The following is a 20,349-nucleotide window of genomic DNA, read 5'->3' on the forward strand; positions in this document are numbered from 1 at the left end:
AGGATGGAAGGCTGAGTCAACCCTGAGCCGGTGAGATTTGAACTGCTGAACTGCTGATCTAGCAGTAGCCTGCAGTGCTGCATTTAACCACTGCGCCACCTTGGCTCTTATCAGGCTCATCCAGTCTCTACTTGAACACGTCCGGTAAAAGATAGTTTCAGATTGCCCTTTCTGAGTAGTTGATTGGCATATCAGCTGTCTTTTACTGTTTTCCCCCCCCTAACAATCAAGTGTTTCTCTAAAATGATTGATTTCTTTCAGGTCCCGCATCTTGGGACAGTAGAAAACAGGTTTTTGGTTTTCTTCTATATAGCATCCTTCAGGTATTTGAACAATGGAGTGAGGCAAAGGTTGCATGCCACCTATTCTGACTTAGGCTTCCTGAGAAAGCGTAAATCATAATCTTAGTATCAAAAACCCTTTTATTTAAACAGCTGTGAATTATGGACATTCACAGCTCATAATGATCACAATCAGTCTGTAAAGAGTCTGACAGATATCTGCTCAAGTTGCCTCAGTCTTTCAGGGTAATGGTAACTACCCACCTTTATCTCCCTTGAAACGCTGCCAGAGACCTAATTGCCAATTAGTTTTACAAGACCAAAGTAGCACAGAGAGAGTCAAATAGGACTTCTCACAGCTTGAACTGACTATATGAACTAATTGCTTTCTGCAAAGGCTCACATCCTCTTTTATGTCTTATGGGAGGGGCCAATCATCTCCAAGCCTTACTCCTGTGTTGCCCTTTTTGTCTTAACTGCTCTTGTTAAGTTCTGCACATGCAAACACTGGGAACAGGCTCACATTGTTGTTCTGCCTCGCTGATGTCAAAACTTCAGAGATTTTGGAGGCAGCACGTAACTATCAGGTGGCACTGGCCCCCTCTCTGCCTCCAATGCAGAGCCCTCGTCCGAGCCTTCCCCAGACTCCAAGACTGGCCCATGTTCCTCCCCAACTTCCTCACTGTCCGACTCTGCTGCCAGCTTCACAGGCTGCCAGCGGACCACAACACCACATTACAACTTTAAGATATTTATTTGTTACAAGGACTAAAAAGCTTATATACATATGTGGCACATCAATTCACAAAAGTGGAGGAGTGAGTTAGCCCAAAGCAAAAGCCTATTATTAGGAAAGATGTGTGCTACAATAAAGCATTTTGTAGTTACCTTTTATACTATGGTGTTTCCAGTCCTTGGAAAACAAAGAATCATTACATTTTCCTTCATTAAATGTAATTCTTTTATTTTCTCTGACTCATCAAAATTGTTTCACTTTGCTTTATTTTCTGGGATTTGGCTCCAGATGAGATGTGTGCCCTTTCTACTTCATTATGAAAGTCAGTAAACATGTTAGAGAATATTGGGCTGTGGACTGAGTCATGACACATTGCACTCAGTAATTCATCAATATGTTATTGTTGATGAGCAATCTTTGAGCTCACTTTTCAGATATATTCAATTAAATGTCATATTCTCATCTCATGATTTATTAATCTATTAATAAGAAGGTTATGGGGTATGTAAAATTGTACACCATACTCAGTACAGACAACATGCGCATGTGTACACACACACAGAGTACACTATTAGCACAGATTTGTTCTGGACAATTCCACACAATACAAACTTTTCAAGATGAGGTAAGACTTTATTATGGTCATAACTCAAAAAAAGAAAAGATTGCTATAATAAAACACTGCCCTTTCAGCCCTCACAAAAGGGTAGAATTTGCACACACAGTATAATAAAACCTGACAATATTTAAGGACATAGAATTGGCTTTGTTATCTGATGGGTAATGTGAATAAAATAAATTAGACTTCTCTGGGAATTTAGAGAGTAGAGTCCAGATCAGTTGTAATCAGGGGTCCCTATAGAAATGGCAATATAACCAGCAGTGCATGTCTTCTCATATGTGCAGTTTTCTAGACCATCCTTATCATATTTTTGAAGAAAGGCACACCTGTTCTCCAGGAATTTTCAAATATAATTAAATAAAAATTCAGCGACATCATCACCACATCCTATTAGCGCCTTAAGATTCATGAAAGAGATCCATTAAACTTTGAACTCAGTCAGTAATAATTGTATTTCCCTGACCCTAATTCTGTCGCCTTAATCCATCCCTTTGGTGTGCACAATTGTTTGGTAGAATACCAATCTTATTTTTTGAAGACAGAGCAAAAATGGATCAATTCTCCCTTTCATTATTACCTTTTAAGTTTGTGCCATCTTCACTGAACATATGACATCCTTTTTTACTGTTTTATTTTGAACATAATTAAAGAAGCCTCTTTTGTATCCTTTGTCAACCATAGCTCATTCTTAAATATCAGTTTTTCTGAAACCATTTCTGCATTGATTTTTCTCTTTGTAAATTCTGTATGTATCTTTTTAAATTGTTTTATTTATAATACCAGACGCATCAGTGTTCCTCCCGCCCCCACACCAAAAAAATAATAATTCTTTTTTCATAGCAGCCACATTGGCTTTTCTAGTGTTCTATTTTCCTCTTCTGGGAATTAGTTGTTGTTCTGCTTCTAGTATCTCCTTTTATAGGAACTCCAGTCCATCTTGTGCTTCTTTCACCAATAACTTTTTCTTGGGCAGAATGTTCCTTAGTATTAATCTATATTTACTTAAATCTGCTTTTCTAAAGGCAAAGATAAAATTTTACTTATATCCAAGTCTAATTTAAAGTCAAGAACTCAGGCATTACATAATCAGTTTTCCCAACATTTCTGATCTTTCCAATTCATTGATTTACCATTTACCATTAGCTAATCAATGATAATTGTTCCGAGCCTTCTACCGTCTTCTGGAGGATAAAGTTATCAGCAAGAGAGGTCAGGAAGAATGATAGAAGTGCTTCTTTTAAATTGTCTTAGAGGCCTCAATTATTTCACTACTGCTCTTTTGAGCTCCTGAGTCTTGTTTGTGTTGATTAGAAGAAACAGTAACATCTGGAGTTGTGTTAAAATGGACAGCTATATTGAAGACTGGAATGATGGGAAGGAAAGGAAAGGGAAGGAAAGGAAGAAAAGAAGAGAAGCGAAAGGGAAGGAAAGGGAGAAAGAAGGAAAGTTTTCCTCTTCCTTGCCTATTCTGAAGTGGTTAGCACTATATGTTAATGTTGCCTTGAATTAATTATTTATCCAGATAATTACATTCAATCAGAAAGCAGAAAGTGTTGAATGATGTTTATGAAATTAATTTTATTACTTTTCTATGGTGTGTGAATAGATTTCTAGTTCTAATTAGGGACATTATATTACAAACACCTGTGATCTTGTTTAGTTTAGAAGCTTTGTAAAAAGAAAAAGAAAAATCTCATCCCTGCTACTCGATAAAATTCTCAATTTAGAAAGTTTTGTAGTTCTTCTCCTAATCCTAATTGTGTGCAAAAGATAAGGCCCAATTATGATCCCAAAGTCCAGAAACTTGTGATATAGAATTCCTTTTCTGAAATTATAATTTATTAATTTGTGCTTAAATATTTAATACTATAATTGAAAGATTTGTCAGTTCATTTATTCAGTTAACATATAGACTTACATTTTAGGGAACTGAATATAAGGTGAAATTGATCATTGTTTCTTTCAGAGTTGTGTCATCGGCACAAATCTAAATCTTTATGGATTCCACATTTGCTATGTGCCACATTTATTATGAGAATGATCAATAATCAAGTCATAGTTTAGCTTTTTTTCCAAGAGGCAAAATCCTTAAAGACAAGACCCCTCAAAAACATTAAAGCATTAAAATGGAAGAAATACTGAAAATTGCAGCTTCTTGTTAAAGATTCCTGAAGTCGTTTCTGTGGCATTGCTTGGCATGGCAGCTCTATAATTTTGTACAGCCTGAGAGGAAGAACTCACATGGAAAACCCAGTGTTATCGTGATCCCGGTGTCTTGAGTTTTTATACAGTATGTTGGTTACAGAAGCTATTTTAGTCTTGGTGCCAGAAGCACAATACTGTACTTGCCGAATAGGCAAAAGGCGCCCTCAGAGGATAATAGCCGAGTAGGACGTATTGCATCTTGAATTGCAGAGAAGAGAGAAGTTTATATTACCCCCAAATACCATAAATGAGGCACAGAAGACTGTCTGACTTGATTGCCCTGTAATTGAGTTTGTTTAGGGATCTTCTCCCTAGTCTTTCTGTAGGATAACCCAGAGAAATAAAGCCTGGTATTCTGGAGAAACCTGGCAAAAGCAAGAAAGAGAAACCGCAAGAAAAATATTGGCTACCATAAAAAAGCAGACAGGATAAATTGTATGTATAAAATATATATTTTAACCTGTTTTTCCATATTTAAACTTCATTTAGTTGATCTAAAGATTGTAAAAGCCATTTTTAAAAAATTAAAAGGATTTAAACTAAGTTCATGTTATTTAGTACTAAGTGCTTAGAATTTTATTCTTCAGATTTTTTAATTTATTGTTTTGAAAACAATAACAGAAAAACAGGAAATAGTGCAACCCCAAAATAAAAATACACGGATAAAGAAAAAAACATACATAGGGGTTTTTTTAAAGAAAAAAAGTAAAAAAATACAAAGAAAAAAGAAAATAGTATTATGTACTTCTAGCCTTGATAATTCCCCCCACCCTGTTTTGTTCCTTTCAAAAATATTTTGTTATACAGGATGAAAAACTGCAATTTGAGTTTATTCTTATAATACATACTCAGCTTGCATTGTTACTTGTAATTATTGTATGTCAATATAAAGATTTGGTTTAGCTTGGAATATGCTTATGCTCTTTAATTTCTGTTTCTTATTACAGTCTACCCCATTACATTTGGCTGCAGGATATAACAGAGTTCGTATAGTCCAGCTTTTACTTCAGCATGGTGCTGATGTCCATGCAAAAGATAAAGGGTAAATAAAATTGAATAATTTGGTTTTGATATGCTAATATGATGGAAGATGAATATGGGTGAAAGCACCTTTTCAGAAGGACATTAACAAATTCATGGGTACTATTTTGAGGCCAGGCAAAATTCCCCCCCCCCAAAAAAAATCCTTTAAATCTGGTTGCTTTTATTTAAATTTTGTGTATATTTGTAATTTCTGCTTCTTTCATTATTCTGATATTTTTTTGACTTCCATTTTATTGCAGTGTATATTTGCATGAGTAATATTCTGTGAGCTATTCAGACAAATCCTGCTTGTTTATCAGTAAAATATACAATAGTGATTTGGTTTATCTGAAAGTTTGAACTTTTTCCAAGAAGCAAATCATGTTTCGCTTTTAGATGGAATATCACTATTCTAACTTGTTTGAAACTAGTTCATATAAGTTGTCTTATTTTACTCATGTTTTTTTTATATCTGAAATTCTGAGTGGAATAAAAATATATAAACCTATGAAATAGTCCTTTAAAATATATGTAAAACATGTCCTTTAATGACATATATACACACAGCCGTAAAATAAACAATAAGCCCAAAATAGAGAAAAACAAAAGAACCCCCAGGAAGATACCATCCCTACACTTATGCAGGCAGGAAACATTAGAACTGTTCAAAGCTTTAAAAATAAACAATTTGCCAAATGCATTAGCCCAAGCAAAATATTAAAGCAGATAAAATATATCGTGCAGTGTAGTGAATAATTATTTTTCTGAATAGCTAAACAATGTTTTTTTCCCTTTGTTATAGTGGACTTGTGCCGCTACACAATGCATGTTCCTATGGACATTATGAAGTTACAGAATTGCTGTTGAAGGTGGATAAGTTAATAATTATGTAATTATGTAAAGACTGTCATTAATGCAAAGGGTTTTATTCTGTTTACAAATTATAGGTTGTATTGCATGTGAGATAATTTGCATGCTTTTGTGATGTTGATAAAGAAAATATTTTAGAGACCTCCCTGTTCCGTTTTTAAAAAGGCCACTTCTTATTTGAAATAATTCATCACTATATAGAACACTTAAAGCTGTCCCCAATTTTGCTAAAAAAAATTTTTTTAAGTATCTCTTTATACTCCGGTTTAATTTTACTAAGTCAAAAATGATTACATTCCTATTCTATTTTTCTCATCTAGATTGTAGGACAGATGTATTTATTTAGAAAATTTACAGGGCTGCCTAGCATAAGTGAAAAACTATTAAAAACAAGAATGAAATTAAATGGAATATAAAGAGCCAAGGTATTTTGCAAGTAACTCACAGCCCCCGAAATACACATAGTGGATTTCTTTAGCAGACATAACCCGTGAAAGAAAAGCCAGGCTTTGATGGCCTTTTGCAACCCAGCAAGTCAGGACCATCCAATTTTGGTGGAGGAGTGGAGAGGAGGTCAAGGGGGCTGTTTCATTGGGCAGGCACCATGACAGCAAAGGCATGCCTCCTAAATCCCACAAGATGGCACTGTTTCATAGAACAGGCACTTGCCCCAAGCCAGTCATCAGGTTTGTATTATTTCAAGTTGAGAAATCAACAAAGGACTTTCAAGTGCTATTATATCAAGATTTATTGTAATTGGTCTGTTATACCAATCAATATTTGTAAACAAATCTCATGTGTAATCTTGCTCTTTCAATGTCAAGCATAATACATTTGTTCAGATAATGAAATGAAATGATTAAATTACTTCATATATGTTAGCTAGAAATTCTAATGTGATTTCCATCACATAAGACAGATAATCTAACCTAGTGTATTTAAAACTAAAATAAATAAATAATTATAATGTTGATGCAAGATAAAATGCCCATTGTCTTTTCCTCCTGATACATTTATTCCTTAGCATGGAGCCTGTGTTAATGCAATGGATCTCTGGCAATTTACTCCATTACATGAAGCCGCTTCCAAGAATCGCGTGGAAGTTTGTTCTCTGTTACTGAGCCATGGAGCAGATCCAACATTGGTCAACTGTCATGGCAAGAGTGCTGTTGATATGGCACCGACACCTGAGCTCAAAGAGAGGCTCACTTGTAAGTATTACTATGTGCAAGGTGTTATCATTCTCAGCAAGACTACAGAATTCATTCTTTTCTACTATATTAAAAATGATATTCTGTTTTTTTAAAGGAAGATTGATCTGGTATCTCACCATCAGTTGATGAATTTTTGGTAACATCTGAGAAATTTAAAAGATTTATGCTTATGTATTTTATTTTATTTCATCTTATTTATTAATCCAAATTTAGTTATGTGGCCCCCCCATCTCCAGTACTAGGACTTCAGGAAGCTACCACAAATGTAAAAAATACAATGTAAGAAAAATATATATTAGGACCAACTAAAGCATAGAGGGCTACCAAAGGTACCACATACCAGCAGTATTGGCTCAATTGCTTTCTCAACTCCTGTGCCCAAGAAAACAGCCTGGTCTTCAAGACTTTCCTAAAAGTGAGGATAGTCGAGAACAACCTGACCTTATCCTCTAGAGATGTAAGGTTTTAAATTTATAGCATAATTCCCCATCGCCATCACTTCCTCATTATTGGGAGCAATACAACTTACGAAATAAATGCCTAGGAACTTTTAAGATGCTTTTGGTCCAACTGACCATTGCTCAGTCATTGCTAAGCCTATCAGTATGAGCAGTTAGCACTGTTCTGCCTAATGTTTTCAGAAGTGCTATTTTCTCAGATACTGGACCTAATATTTATAGATACTATAACTAGTACTCATTGAAAACATTAATTTTCCATGAATTTGTCCTTCAATGCTTTTCCAGCTGACTCATTTAGGTATCGTTACATATCTGTGTGACAATTTCCATAATTTCCTAAAGCACCCAGTCTGGTGATATTTCTTTTGTCAGTATTGTGTCACCTGCTCTTGGTGATCCATTTCTATTGTTGTTTTTCACCATTCAGTACATAATTGTGTATATCGATGTTATAGCCTCCATATATTGTTTACAATTTCCATCTTTTCTGACCTAAAAACTCCCAAATGAAAAATTTGCTGATAGGATAGTTCCACCATCTCTTTCCACCAGCCTGGAAATAGCAAAAGACCAGCCCATGATGCCTCTGGCAGTCAAAATGGGGCACGGGGTGGCGTGTGGGCTCCCCATGCCCCATTTTGGCCAGCAGGATGCTGCAGGAGGCGTCTGTCCCATATTCCAATGACTTGGGCATTTAAGCAAAATGATCACTAAGTGATTGAGAGAGAGAAACTCTGAAAATCACTATTTTCTGCTGCTATTTCATTCAGATAAAGTTCTCTTGTATAATATCCATTATTCCCCTTTTTCCTTTCCCCTTGATTTTTAATATCATATATTACTGTAGTTTTACTATTGTACTTATTACTTTATTTTTATATTTGCAAATGGTTGCTAATCAAAGTAGCCACCAAATGAGGAATGGCTGTATTTAACACTGTGAAAGCTGTCTTTGAAATGTATCAACTATTTTAAACGTGACAATGGAATAGAAAGACATATTTGTAGTTTTTATTTTCATTCTTTTCCTAATGAATCCCCAATGTGGGATTTGCCTTTTTCATAGTTTAGCTGCACACTGAATTTTAGATGTTTACTGTTTACTACAGTCTCAAAATTCTTTTCTAGATTAGAGATCTATCTAACCTCAGTCAGGTTATATGTGAAGATATTGTATTTTTTCTTTCTTTTTGGCATTTGCATACCTTGAGCCACATTTGCAATTTTAATATCTCCCTTTCTGTTTTAAAATTCTTTGCCATTCATTTTTGTTTTGACTACCTTATTTACTTGGTGTTGTCAAAAGAATTGAAATCTCCTTCAGAGACTATCAGAGAAACTGTATCTGCAGTGTTATTTTGCACTGAAAACTATTTTGATTAAAAACTGCCTTTACCTCTTAAATGGTTTTATGGTTTATGGTTTTATTAACGTTTGTAGGCCGCCCTTTTCCCTGAGGGGACTCAGGGCGGCTCACAGAAAACCAAGGGAAGGGGAATACAACATTAAGACGACAACATATAATAAAATCAACACCATACATTCAATATTCGGGCGGGGTAACGGTCCTTATCCCCAGGCCTGACGGGCGAGCCAGTTCTTCAGGGCTATGCGGAAGGCTTGGACGGTGGAGAGGGTACGAATCTCCACGGGGAGATCGTTCCAGAGGGTCGGGGCGACTGCTGAAAAGGCCCTCCTCCTTGTAGTTGCCAGCCGACACTGGCTGGCCGATGGAATGCGGAGGAGGCCCAGTCTATGCGATCTTATAGGTCGTAGGGACCTATAAATCATGGGCGTTTTTCTGTCTTTCACAAGCATTATTTGAGAGAATATATTGGGACAGTCCACTAGAGAATTTTTCCCTTCTACATTATTTTTCTGCACTACTGTTATAAATCTGGTTTTACAACAAATATTTATCAGCCACAACTATGTTTTTTCCCTTCTGCAGATGAATTCAAAGGACATTCCTTATTACAAGCAGCAAGGGAAGCTGATTTAGCCAAAGTCAAGAAAACACTTGCCTTGGAGGTCATTAATTTTAAGCAGCCACAATCTCATGAGACAGCACTGGTGAGATCATGGAGTCACTCTTCCTGCTTTAGCTGTGTATACATTTAAGATTTTCTGATACAGTCATATCAATAGTTATACATAGAGCTTCACCTATTGAAATTAATGCTTGACCTGCTATTGATTTAATGCCATATTAAGAAAATAATCTGAAGGAAACATCTCTAGTCCTTTGACCCAAAATGTTTTTTTCTGTTTTCTCTGAAATATATTGTGCAGTCCCTTCAATATTTTATGTCTTCTGTGAAAGTAATCTATTAAAATGTAATCACACTATAATTAAAATATTGGAATAATGTTGAGGAAATCCAAGTCTAAGGCTACTTTTGACTATGGAAATTCAATGGGCAGTTGAATTTCCATAGTCCCTGCACAAACTACTGCTATGAGATTTTGTTATAAGATAAAATTAAGGGAGACATCCTTGTCACAGGGACCTATAGTCATTTGAAGAAAAAGTGGGATAAAAACATAATGTTGTTATGATTAGTGGAAGTAATGGTAGAGAAGGTTATCTCTTTATAATAGTTCTTTGATTCAGTACATGAAAAAAGGAAGGAGCTGAAATGAATATTTTATCTCTCATTCTCTCTGAGTCGCAAATACGGTAAATTCCGATTGAAAACTTGCTCCCTCAGATACAAAACCTAACAGATTAGCTCCTCTCCAGAAAAAAATATAAATAAAACCAGTCTAGGTAGTAAGTATTAGACCTATTCTAATTTGTTCATAATGCCTTTGAGGACTGCTGACTAAGTGTATGTGGGATTTTGGTGTTTATTCTCTTGTGCTTATTCAATTTTTGGGTTTTACTGCTGATATCAATGGAAAGATCATAGATCTACTATTTGTGACATGCAAGTCAGGCTGAAATCAACCAAGGATATTTAATGAATTGACTGAGAAAGATTTGTTCACATGGTTCATGTGGTACTAATTTTTGAGGAAAGGTAGTAGACAGCTTAGAATAAGGGAAATCATGTAAATTATGCTTTACTAGTGCCATACTCTTAAGTTACATGAACATAACTTCATTTTGTTTATGTATTTATTTACTTATTAAGTTTCCATGCTGCCCATCTCACTAATACAGCAACTCTGGGTGACTTACATTTTATTATATTATATATTACATTGTATTACAATCTTCTCATACAATGCTGTCTCTTTTGCAGCACTGTGCTGTGTCTTCTCTTCACCCTAAACGGAAACAAGTAACTGAATTACTGCTTCGGAAAGGAGCCAACGTCAATGAAAAAAACAAGGAGTATGTTTATTCTTTGAAATTACAATATTTGCATTTAGATGGAACAGGCAAGCTTTGAGAGCTGTTAATCTTATCTCTCTTCCAATCTAGTTTCATGACTCCTTTGCATGTGGCTGCTGAACGAGCACACAATGATGTTATGGAAGTTCTTCATAAGCATGGGGCAAAGGTAAATATTGTTCTGTATTCTAAGTAATGCAGTGGATGGAAAGAGCGGTCTTATGTGTAATCTCTCTTCTGATGTATGATTCCTGCTTATTCTAATAGTAACATGGATACCTCTGGTCCTGGTGACCAGATTGGATTGAGTAACATGGATAGCTGTTTCAGGAGTGGTTGCTCTGCATTTTGCCTTGTTCCTTACAGAATACGAATATATAGTCTTTGAAAATATTATATTGTATATATTTCCTGGTCAGATTTATTTGTCGTATGTGTTTCTGAAATCTTCTGCTATGAACTAGAGATGTGGGTTTTAGGGAGACGAAAAGGTCTTTAATTTTATTCCATCTCTACTTGATACAGAATTAATAGAAGTCTATTTTGATGTAAAAGAATTAGGATAAAACATTTCTTTTATTTTTCTGCTAAATTCATTCATAATGCATTAATATGATTATTTTCCTGATGTTGTCTTAGCAGTGTTTGATACAATAATATAGAAAGAGCAATAGTACATCTTCATCATAGATTCTAACCTGCTCCCATTCCTGACATTTCTTTCCTGACATGCCTTTCTGTTTTAATCAAGCAGTATGCTAAGTAAATATTAATGAAATCTCTGGGTTCATGCGATAGTAAGACTTTTTAAAAAATGAAATGTGTGGCTATAATTCTCATTGTGAAGGTTGTTACCCCTTTCCTTTTAATACATTTTAAGTGAAATTCAATAAATTAATCAGTAGGATTCTCAAAGTCAAATATATGCCTAAGATCTGGTATATAACTCCTGCCATTATTCATAACTTGGAAAATATGCAGAAGCTAGTGCACTTATATGCCTATGCATAGTGAAGCACCTTTAAATCTTAAGACTTGCCCAGCCCTATTAGTCAATAAATGCTTATTTATTCTGTTAGATACTTGGGACAACATATTAGAAAAGAATATTTTTATTCAGTTAATGAGTGGATTTTTAGATAAATAGTTCAGTTTATCATATTTATAGATGTATCCTTCAGAGGAATTAAATATTATTTCATTCATTAATTTTGAACCAAGTATAGGCTTGCTAACAATTCTTTCTAATTGAATTTAATTTGAGGGTTTAAATTGTTGTTAGATATATGGATGCTATAATTGCATTTATAGTAATCATGAGAAAAAACATTTCACAGCATCACCTATTTTACGTGCTCTTAAATTTCTTCAATCTTTTCTAGAAAGCTGACTTACTCACAAGCCATATTTCCATTATGTTCAGATTATTATTTGAGATTATATATAAAGCTTGAGTGAGATGCACCAGGATTTAGTGATGATATCTAACCAACAAGATGTTAGATAACTGAAAGGTCTTGTGATAATTCCTAGTTCTATATTAAAAGTAATGTGCTTAGCTAAGATTACAATTCTTAGATACAGTTTACTATGCATGAGATTATGATAAAGTAAAACTGTTACCTTGGATTGTAAATGAAGGAAGAGAATGCGCAATTCAACAGTGTCCAGAATGTTTGCAGTTTGCATATAAAATAAGTGAATTTGTCTATCCAATATAGCTTATTAGAGTTTTAACTTCAACAATGTTTTAACTGTTTGTAAGACAGGTGCACTACAATTTAGGCATGTTAATTATACAAGTGCTATTCTCCAGCAATGTAGATATTGTTTTAAGCAGGTTTTATAGGACCATAAAATACTTTGATATAGACATTTGCAAGTGTACTGGATTTCTAAGCATCTGTTCCCTTTTTCTATTTTTCTGTGGGGAAGCATTTTGGGAAAGATTCTTTCCACTTATTTAAATGGCAAAATGGTTCTGTAATTGTTCATTCAGGTTGTTAATTATAATGCGTTTCCCAAGTGAGCTTCTTGCTGATTGAATACTGTGTCTAGCCACTGAATATTTAACTGATGACAGTGAATTTGTATTTATAGTCTCATTAATATAAAAGATCACAAAATTGATTCACTTTGTGCTAAGTGAAATAGTGAACAAATTCAAATGGTCATAACATCTAGTAATTAAAATACAACAATATTTTTAAAATTGGAAGGATATCATATGTTTTAAAAAGCCAGGCAAATTAGAACTTTGCTTAATGCCAAAATGACAGTGCGGTCCGGTCATACGATGACTCAAGCTATGACCATAATTCTGAACTCTATTATGGACATAAGTCAAGGACTACCTGTAAAGGAAATAGTCCACATGCAGACAATCTTTTTGCATCCAGACACTACATTACCTGCATGCTTGCTTATTACTGGCTATGGGAAGCAGTAAGCAAAGCAAATGGGAAAAGATGGAACTTATTGATGTATAAATATTAGGGTGGAAAGGAGAAATTACTTTACATCTTGAGGCCTAGTGAGGACACACACATTTTTCATCTTAGCAGAGGTTGAGATAACCGAATGCCAATATCATCCCCAGGAATCCCTAAACATGGAACAGTGCTTTTACATATTGGGAAGTCTGGTTTCATTCTTTTTACACTGATAGGAACTTGAAATTGTGATGTAAGATTTGTAGTATTTTGCCATTTTTGTTTGCTTAGCTTTAATAAGGTCACGTTAAATTTCTGTTGGGAGGCTGCAATATATAGGGAGAGTTGTGCATTGCTCTTTTTACCTTCCTCCTTAGATAACTGTCAATCATTTTTTAATGTCTTCAGTATCCAAAAGAAACTTCCAGCACAACTTCTTGTCATTTATCTGAGGAGAAAATACTTGAGAATTTCTCTTTATATCCTCATCTATAGAAAACAAATAATTTGGAAACTGTTGTTTCCACTGCTAAAATGATACAGATGTTAACAGAACAGATTGCTATTCTGCATACTGACTGTTGCATTGCTGCTGAATAACATACAGATTGGCCAAGAATTTTGGGACCTAAATGTTAAACACATCTTATAGGCACCAGATTGGAGAAGACTGCTTTAAATTGTGTATGTTATCATAAGAAAACCAATGGGGCATTACAGACATTTTCATTTTAGACAAATGAATGTGACCATGTTATCCCTCAATCTGTTTTGCTTCTGTTAGTTGGAATTTTAATTTAATATCATCTTAAGTGCTGAACTAATTTTGAAATAGGCAAAATGCAGAATTAATGTATATATGAACAGAAGTGTCTTTTTAAAAAGTTAATTCAAGTTTATGTAGACAAATAGCTTTAATTGGGATATATTCAGCAAGAGGCACAAAATAGTTTTGCACTATCATAAAATATTTTTATTTCCCACTGTCCATTTCATAGCAGTTGGACAGTGTTCAACTATTACCAGTAGTATTGTAATTGAGAACTCATATTTTGAACATTTAAATATATAGCAAAAATATTCTTTATTGCTAACAAGAAAAAGCAGAAATTGTTTTTGCTTTCTTTATTTGGGTATAGAATGATAGAAAACAATTGTTTGTTTCTCTTTTTCTTCTCTTTTTTTTTTCTTCCGCTAAATGGAAATTTAGAAAAAACAAAATCAGAACAATAAACAACAATGGAGAGAATGATAGCGCCTATTGCCTTTAGCAAGAAAATTACTGCCCAACTTCCTATTTTAAAGGCACATAGCTCTAATTTAAATATGCTTGGCTTCCAGTTGAAAACAAGCTATCTGCCTTAATAATACAGTATCTCCTTTTTAGACATAAAGTTAATGATTTGTGTTATATTCCTGACAGGCAGATAATTTCCCATTTAAAAAAAAAGAACATCATATCATGATTTTTTTTAAAAAAAAAAACTCTTGATTTTTGCTATGTACCAAAGGCCAAAAAAACTTTAATGGAATACACTTAGAGTAAGGTCCCTTTAATATATGGAGGCCTAATGCAGTGCTTGGAACATTTCAGTTTTCATTAGAAATATCTGATTTTTTATTTATGAAAAATGAATTCAGTGGTAGGAAAATATAATATTTGTATTGTAAGAAAACTAATTTGAAATACGAAGATTCCCCCCCCCCCCGCGTTATTTTATGACATCCTCTAATATATAACTGGAGTACTCTGTGTTTAAGTTATATATTTTACGATAGTCATATAGTTTTATGCTATATTTTTGTATCTTATAGCTTGCCTATATTTTGACTGTCATTTTCCTATTATATTAACATCTTTTTGTTTAGAAAAAAAGCAAAGAGATAAAAAGCAATATAGTTAAGAAGTTTTAATTAGAAATCTGGTTTTCTGTTTTCTAATTCTGTTAAGTTAAATGGAGTGATGGATAATAAGTATCAACAGTTTGTGTTTGTAAGTCTTGTGTTCTGTACACATCCCTGATATATTTCATGAGTACCTGATTTTGAGCAATCAAAAAGGCTAACAAGCAAAAAAATGAATGCCTTTCAGCTCTGACACTGGACGAAACCATTGAGAATACCTTGATCTATGAGAAGACTGTCAATCAATATCGAATGAAGTAAAAAACAGCTGCTCTCAATGCACTGCTTTGTTACATTGTTATTCTATAGTATATCTGACTGCTACCATACTTTTTTAAAAAAAATATTAAATTTGTATGTTGCCCATCTAACCACAAGGTAACCCTGGGCAGCTTCCAATATTAAAAAGAATAAAACAATATAAAAACATGTATATAATCAAAATAAAACACTATAACATACAAATTATCAACTATAACTAAAAGATGAGGAAGGAGGAGGAGTTTGGGTGTGAGGGGACAATCTGTTGCTAACCACCTCCAGCATTCTGCTTCACCATTAGCGCACCAGGCCAAGTGGCAGGAGAGTGGGAGCTGACCTGATTCCAGGTGGGGGGTGGGGATGTTCCAAAGGGCAGGAGCGAATTCAGAGAAGGCTCTTTTCCTGGACCCCAGCAGATGTAATTCCCTGGCTGATTGCGCTTTCTGCATGTATAAGACACATATCTAGCAATCTGAAAAAATCTGTTCTTGAAGTTTTTTTTCAATAAGATTAGTCTTTAGAGGGGTGAATTTTTCTTTTACACATGATATTGTAGTTGCCTTTTTGTTTAACTATAAATAGTTTTTAGTAGCATCATTATTCCATTACTAACAATCCCAATATTTCGCTTTTTGTGCATGAAAGAAACACTATCAAAGTAGTATAGGTAGCAGCAGTACAATCATTTACAAATGCACAATCATTCCAATCTTAAATGAGTTACTGCAGCTTGAGGGCAACTAAATGAGTGTCTTGTATAATAATCTCATTTAAGTTAGTTTCTGTCTATCACACGTAGCTTGTGAAGTGAAATAAAAATAATAAATAAACTTGCAGTAGAAAATGTTATATAAATTCTCCAAATTAACCCATATGTATAAATGTACATATTATTCATTTTTCTCCTTAGATGAATGCATTGGACACACTTGGACAGACTCCTTTGCACAGGGCTGCTTTGGCAGGTCACTTGCAGACATGTCGCCTCCTGTTGAATTACGGTTCCGACCCCTCCATCATCTCCTTACAAGGTTTCACAGCAGCACAAATGGGCAATGAAGCAGTGCAGCAAATACTGAATGGTAGGTATTTTTTTTGCTTGATAACAGAAGAATAGTTTTGCTTTTCAGAAGAAAGTCTGGTTCTAATTTTATTTTTTTGAAATTCATTTTAATTATCCTGCTCTGCATTTCTGAAAAATTATTAGTAATTTAAAAGTGCGAAAAAATAACTTTAAAATAAAAATATGAGTCAATTGGTGGGCCTTAATTTCTATTTTCGTAAATCTGCTTATGTCCCTCAACTTCTATAAAACAACAAAATAACGTTAAAAATCTGGACAAAAAAATGTGCCTGACTGTTTCCTGCTGGTTGTTATTTTCTGCCACATAATTTCTCTTTTTCGTAAAACTGCTAATGTCTCTCATCTTTTAATATTAAATAACAAAATAACAATAAACATCTGGATATAAAATGTGTGTCTGTTTCCTACAGCTTGCCATTTCCAGCTATTGTCCTTTTTAAATGCATGGTTCTGATTATATGATAGAGGAATACAAAAAAATAGACAATCAAATGAACTGTTCTATTGTTAAGATTATTACAGAGAGTGAGCTGAGAATTTTTTCCAGACCAGGAGTCCCCAACCCCTGGGCCGCGGCCCACTACCAGGCTATGGGCTACCTGCAACTGGGTTGTGCAAATGGTGGGCCGTTGCTCACACGAGTTGAGCTGTGCATGTGTGCACACCAGCCCTTCACACATGCAGCCAGGTTCCCCTCCACCCCCTCCCCACCCGGGCTGCCAAGCAGCAAAGGTTGGGGACCTCTGTTCTAGACCACATGTTAAGCATGTAGTGATGCATTTAATCATGTTTTTTTATTTGGAATTAGAGATCTTGTTCATTATATTTGGATAGCCTGTTGTGGTTATTATTGCACTGTTTTATCTACCTTAAGGAAAAGGAATTCCTAAGAAAAAGGAAAAAGACCATTTTTATTACATCTTTCAACAAAATGTATATTCACACAACTTTATCAAAAAAGTGCCTGACCATTCAGCTCACTACAGCACAACATAAGCTATGAAAAAGATAAAATTATTAGATATCAAAAAAATCTCAGAAATAACCAACTGACTATTGCAAACACACAGCATCACCGTAGTACAGAAACTAACAATCAGAGCTCTCCAAAACAAAAGACCTGGTAGCCCAAAAAGTAGAAAAAGGGAGTCATCTACAACATACTATATAGGACTTCTGGGTGGAGGACTAGCAGAACGCATCCATGAACATCAAGTAGCAGTCAGAAGATAAAGTGAAAATCCTTAATCTTACAATACATGGTCAGATTCAACCATAGTTTTAACTGGGAAACCGTAAGCATACAAGATCAAATTAAATTTAAAATGCTAGGGAATTCCTGGATGTTTGACGTTCAGACAAATCAGCCATGAAAAAACATATACAGGTAAACCACATTTACAGACCATTCAAAAGGGACAATAAACAGCTAACAAATAATAAACAATAAACAGGAAACAAAAAACTCGGAATGCATCTTCTCCAGCAACCAACAGGAATTAACACCAGACAAACAATCAAGCAGTAAACAATACTCTAATTAAGGAACTACCAAGAGAAAACCACATCTCTGCCAATAATGACAGACCTAACTATTTTATATAAACAGGGAGCAAAAGCCACACTCACTAGCACTGAAGATGTTACCTAATCAGATAATGAAACATCTGCAAGCAAACAACCTTTCTCAGCACCACAGTTTAACTTTGAGTTACATATGTTCCTTTCTGTTGGAACCAGTAAAAATAATTCAAAGTAAAAGTGATTCAGTTTTATTGGGATGAAACAAGTGAAGGAATTTGATTACTTGTTGTCTCCAGGGGGTTATTGTTTTTACTTTTCGTATATTGGGTTTTTACTTTTTTGGAAGCCACCTAGAGGCACTGAAAGTGGGTGGGCAGCCATATAAATTCTCTAAGTAAAATAAAATACCAGTTTTCTTCTGGGTCCAATTCAAAGTGCTCATTTTAACTTTTACAACCCTTTATGGCATGGGACCGGGCTATCTAAGGGACTGCCTCTCTCTGGTTATATCAGCCTGCCTCATTAGATCTGACAGAGAGGCATGCTGTTAGGTACCATCCACTATGAAACTGCATTTGATGCATCCCAGGAGGTGTGCTTTCTGTGATGTGACACCTGCCTTATGGAACATTCTTCCTCCTGAGATTAGATTAGCTCCATCCCTTTTGACATACCAGAAGGTCTTCAACACCTGGTTATGTTACCAACCTGTGGATCCTGAGGAACTACAGACATGCTTAGATGCTGAGCTGGTTATGCTTATCCTCTCTTTGTCTAGGATTTATGAATCAGTGCATTTTATAATATTTACTTTTTAAAATTATTTGTATTTGTTTTTTATATGTGGTTTTACCTATTTGTTATACATACAGTCACCTTGGGTGAAATCAGTGATTATGTAAATTAGATAAATAACATGACAGAAGGAATATTTAGAGTTTTGAAAGTATACTTGTGCTATTTCAAAGAGTTAAAACTGAACAAGTGCTAAAAATTTTGGTGTCCAAGAAAAAAAATTATTACAAAGTTATAATTGCTGTAAGAACATTGAAAATTGGTATGGTTGTAATTATGAATATTAATTATAACTGGAGAAATATTAAAATATGAATGAGCTTGTTTTATAAAGAGGCTGTGGGATATTACTATGCATATGTGAAGAATGTGTCTGTCTGACAATTAGAAGAATGTGATTTTTGTTTCACTAAAAAAAGGAAAAAGTGTGAATGCAAAAGCTACAGGAGATTAGATTATGTTTGTCTGGGAAGTATTTGGTAGAGTGTTGATTACAAGATTGCAAAGAGGTGCTAATGAATAAAAAATTGGGAAGTGCAATGTGTAAACCTCCAATTTACACATTTTCCTACAGGTAGTACAATGAAGTTGTAAATAAATTTAATTCAGTTTCCTTCTTTTTTTCCAAATGTGATGCCCTTCATTTCTTAACTTGCTGTTGTTCATCTGAAAAGGAATGACATGGTTGTTGCATAGAGCGAGAGAGAGAGAATTAAATGTTTTAACTATTAATAAGTTAGCACTATTAAGTCCTTTAATGATACTTACTTTGATCTACAATATTGGGTGTGATGCTAAGTCCATGAATTTATGCATGGGATGAGATTTGATCTGTGAAGGTTCATATATGTAGCTCAGTTATAACCACAATGCTAGAAAGAATATGCTGCTGTCCTGAGCATTACTAATAGTTTCTAACCGGAATATGTCCTATAAAGCCACGCTACTTACTGGTTGTTTTTTTCATCTTTAAATAGAAAATACTCCAGTACATACTTCTGATATAGATTATAGACTGTTGGAAGCATCTAAAGCTGGAGATTTAGAAACTGTAAAGGTATGTTGGATTATAAGAAATTTAAGATAAATATAAGGCCATTTTAAATGAAATGATTTTTTTTACAATGATAGTCTGTAGTGATCATACATGCTTCTGTCCTACAATTTTTAGATTGTTAGAAATTTTATTTGTTTTTTTTCCATTAACACTAATTAGTATTGCATTCCTGCCTTATACCCTGATTAGTCTTAATTGTGCTTAACTGTTACTTTAAGTTAGGTTTTTTTAAGTAGAAATAATTAAATTAACTACAATGCACCATCACTTTGGGATAAAATGATAAACCATAATTAATGAAAACAGAAAAATCAAGCTTAAAAGAAAGAATAATATTTTGTGCTAAAGCAGTCTTTGACATTAAATATATATGTAGTAGTTAATATTGTGAAAAGTAATACTGGGTTTAAAATTTTTCTAATTGAAAAATATCCTACTCTTGAATAAATGCTATTTAATTGAAGCTGAAATAGAAGCATGAAACATTAATTTTTAGCGAATTAAATTTAGCAGCAGTTCTTTTTAATGTAATAAAATAT

The 20,349-nt window shown here is 34.2% G+C and overlaps 1 protein-coding gene across 2 annotated transcripts in view; it reads left to right on the forward strand.

The window, feature by feature from the left end:
* Nucleotides 1-20,349, forward strand: part of TNKS (tankyrase) — a 98,901-nt gene that overhangs the window by 50,138 nt on the left and 28,414 nt on the right. For both annotated transcript variants that reach the window (XM_087716379.1, XM_087716380.1), the window contains 8 exons: nt 4,792-4,886; nt 5,670-5,736; nt 6,762-6,948; nt 9,364-9,485; nt 10,661-10,752; nt 10,843-10,921; nt 16,261-16,432; nt 19,731-19,810. In XM_087716379.1, the coding sequence (XP_087572505.1) occupies nt 4,792-4,886; nt 5,670-5,736; nt 6,762-6,948; nt 9,364-9,485; nt 10,661-10,752; nt 10,843-10,921; nt 16,261-16,432; nt 19,731-19,810 (894 nt within the window). The remainder of the gene's footprint in view (nt 1-4,791; nt 4,887-5,669; nt 5,737-6,761; nt 6,949-9,363; nt 9,486-10,660; nt 10,753-10,842; nt 10,922-16,260; nt 16,433-19,730; nt 19,811-20,349) is intronic.

The sequence above is a fragment of the Thamnophis sirtalis genome, unplaced genomic scaffold, assembly GCF_051295495.1.
Source record: "Thamnophis sirtalis isolate CommonGarterSnake01/CBP01778 unplaced genomic scaffold, rThaSir2_p1.2 scaffold_5, whole genome shotgun sequence".
NCBI classification, from domain to species: domain Eukaryota; kingdom Metazoa; phylum Chordata; class Lepidosauria; order Squamata; family Natricidae; genus Thamnophis; species Thamnophis sirtalis.